Consider the following 3,186-nt stretch of genomic DNA (forward strand, 5'->3'; position numbering starts at 1 on the left):
GCTACCCGGAATTTCTCGATTGATGTTGTTGTCCTGGAATCTATAGGGGGCCACCTCTTCTGAGGTTGTTGAGTCCGTTGGGCCGTGGATCCAGGGCCTGTTGTGCCGTTGAATAATAGTTTTGATGCCGGTATGGAGTTCTGTCTGGGAAGGTCCGATGGTGAACTACCACGCAAGCGGAAGAAAGCATTGGGCGGTTTGTCTGGCGGCGAGGACGCCTCCCCTTCGGTTTGTCAATGACTTCCATCATCTTCTGGAATTGTCGGGAGGCCCAGAAGAAGCAAACGGGGCACTTCCTCCGCAGCATTGTGTGTGGTAATGAGGTAATGTTTGTTGGTTTAATGGAAACAATGGTTGAGGATATGTCCAGAAAGGATTTGGACGCTCTTATTGGCCCTTGTTGGGACTTCGCTCATTTCCCTGCTAGTGGTAGATCGGGCGGCCTGCTTGCGTTGTGGAGGAATGATAAAGTTCAGTTTGAGATGGTGGAGATGTTCGATCAGGCGCTGGAGGGGCACTTGGTGTTTCCTAATTGTGAGAAGTGGTGTCTGGCGGTTGTGTACGCCGGCAAGGATTATCACACTAGACGGGGCTTATGGGAAGTCCTGAGCTCGTGTATTGATGCTGAACTCCCGGTGATTGTTGGCGGGGATTTCAACTATTTTCTGGATCAAAGTGAGAAGAAGGGAGGTAGAAGATTTGGCTTTCCGATTGGCTCTCAGGAGATGGCGGCCTTCTTGATTGATAATGACCTTCATGATTTGGGGTTCACTGGCCCGAAATATACTTGGTCGAACAACAAGACTGGAAATAGTAAGATCTGGGTGCGGCTCGATCGGGTTCTGATGAACTCCGTTGGCATTCAACTGGCTCCTTTGGCTTCGGTGCGGCATTTGCTCCGTGTGGCATCGGACCATTGCCCCCTGCTGTTGAGATTGGCGAGTGTCACCCCAAACTCTGGTTGTCGCAGGATCCGTTTTGAAGATACGTGGCAGACTTACCCTGCTACGTGGAAGCTGGTGCATAAGCTGTGGACGAAGAACGATTTTGGTGGGCCGGATGAGGTGCTCAACCGCAAGTGTTCAAGAATGCTACGTGGGCTTTTCTTCTGGAGCCAGAATCGCTTGAAGGAGCTGGATGAGTTAAAGGTGTCTCTTGAGGCTCGGATTGGCGAGCTCCAGCTCTTGGAGTGCTCCTCGGAGGGGCTTAGCCCTGTACAAGATGTTGAATTGCGGAGAGCGGCTGCTGAACTCAACTCTACCCTGGCTAGGTTGGCTATGCGGTGGAGACAACATGCTAAGACCCGCTGGATTGAGGAGGGCGACTCCAACTCCCATTTCTTCCATGCGTTTGCGTTGGCGCGGCGGAGAGGGAACCATATTTTGGAGATTCAGCGCAGTAATGGGGATCGCACGTCTGGGCAGAACTGTATCCAAGAGGAGTTTATGGACTTCTTTCGGCTCAAGTGGAAGGACAGATTGGTCATGCTGGATAATTGGCCTCTGTTCCAGCAGAATGAGGGTGTTCCGGAGTACCTTCGCAGGGAGCTGGAGGCCAATGTCTCGGATTTGGAGGTCTGAAATGCGATTTTCAGCATGGGTAACAACCGCTCTCCGGGGATAGACGGTATTAGTGTTTCCTTTCTCAAATTCTACTGGGATATTATTAAATGTGACGTTACTCGTGCTATCCTCCATTTTTTTCTGCTCTAACTCTATGTGTGAAAGCCGGAAGGACACTTTGGTCGTTCTGTTGCCCAAGTCGACAAATGCGGATACTCCGTCAAAATTTCGACCCATCAGCTTGTGCCAATCCTTCTATAAGGTTGTGGCTAAGATCCTTATCAACAGAATTAAGCCCGTGCTTGGCAACATTATTAGCGAAGAACAGGGGTCTTTGTTTCGGGGAGATCCATCTCTAACCATGGGCTCGTTGCTCAGGAGATGATGTGCAAATTCCAACACTTGTTTCAACGTGCGGGTATGATGGCGCTGAAGATCGACATGACCCAGGCGTATGACTGCTTGGCTTGGGAGACGCTGCAGCAGGTGTTATTCCGGTTTGGGTTCCCTGACCGCATTATTCAGTGGATCATGATGTGCATTGTACGGCCTCGCTTTTCGCTGTTGATTAACGGCATTCAGTCTCCTTGGATTCAGGCTTTGAGCGGGCTCCGACAGGGGTGCCCGTTGTCCCCGTATCTCTTCATACTCTGCTCGGAATTTCTCTCCAAGGCGTTCAGGCAACGTGGTGATCAATTGGGAATCCGCATTGTCCCCAATGCCGAGAAAATTTCGCACATGCTGTATACGGATGATATCCTGGTGTTCGCAGAGGCCTCCAGGCACAATGCTGCCCGTATTATGAATATTCTTGGGGATTACTGTGGCTGGACGGGGCAGTGCGTTAATAAGGAGAAATCGGCGATACTCTATAACAAGTGCTTCCCCAAGTGGAAACAGCGGATGATTACCAGGGCGGTGGGCTATCGCCGTGTAGACCACTTCGACTATTTGGGGATTCCACTGGTTATGCGGAAACTGAAGGTGGCGGATTTTGCTAAGGTTGTTCGGAGTGCACATGATAAGACGAACATTTGGGGTAAGAAGCACCTTTCGTATGCCGGTCGTGCTCTGTTGATTCGCTCGGCACTGCTCACTATCCCTGCGTACCTTCTTGCGCGTACGGAGGTGCCGAGTGGTGTGCTCAACTCTATCGATAAGCTCGGACGGAGGTTTCTTTGGCAGAAGGATTCCAATAGCAAGGGTATGCACTATGTGGGATGGAGTGATCTCTGCCTTCCGCGTGATCAGGGGGGGCTCGGTTTCCATGATTTATCTGTGAGGCGCGGCCCCCTCCGTGCTCGGCTTGCCTGGACGGTCATCAACGAGCCTAATACCTCTTCACAAGGTCGTGACTGCCAAGTACGGCCCTGATCTCTGGCAGCTATCTCGGACCCCCAGGTGCTCCTCTCCTTGGAGAATTAACCGGGAGGGGGCTGATGCTTTGTCGGCAATTCTTCGATGGCGTATCGGGGATGGTAGTCGCATCAGAATTCTTCAGGATTGCTGGATCCTGGACCGTAAGATCGAAAGGTGGCCAACGTTTGTCATTGTGGAGGAGGTAGATGATGCCCGCGTCTACCACCTTTTGACGGATTCGTTGGAGTGGAATGTGGAAATGGTG

At 51.5% G+C, this 3,186-nt stretch overlaps 1 protein-coding gene across 1 annotated transcript; it reads left to right on the top strand.

Annotated features, from left to right (window-relative positions):
* The first annotated feature begins 236 nt into the window (after positions 1-236).
* Positions 237-1,580, top strand: LOC110114208. Its single transcript, XM_020847002.1, has one exon. The coding sequence runs from the start codon at positions 237-239 to the stop codon at positions 1,578-1,580; it is 1,344 nt and encodes a 447-aa protein (XP_020702661.1).
* Positions 1,581-3,186: the final 1,606 nt, after the last annotated feature.

The sequence above is a fragment of the Dendrobium catenatum genome, unplaced genomic scaffold (genome assembly GCF_001605985.2).
Source record: "Dendrobium catenatum unplaced genomic scaffold, ASM160598v2 fragScaff_scaffold_1369, whole genome shotgun sequence".
Taxonomy (NCBI): domain Eukaryota; kingdom Viridiplantae; phylum Streptophyta; class Magnoliopsida; order Asparagales; family Orchidaceae; genus Dendrobium; species Dendrobium catenatum.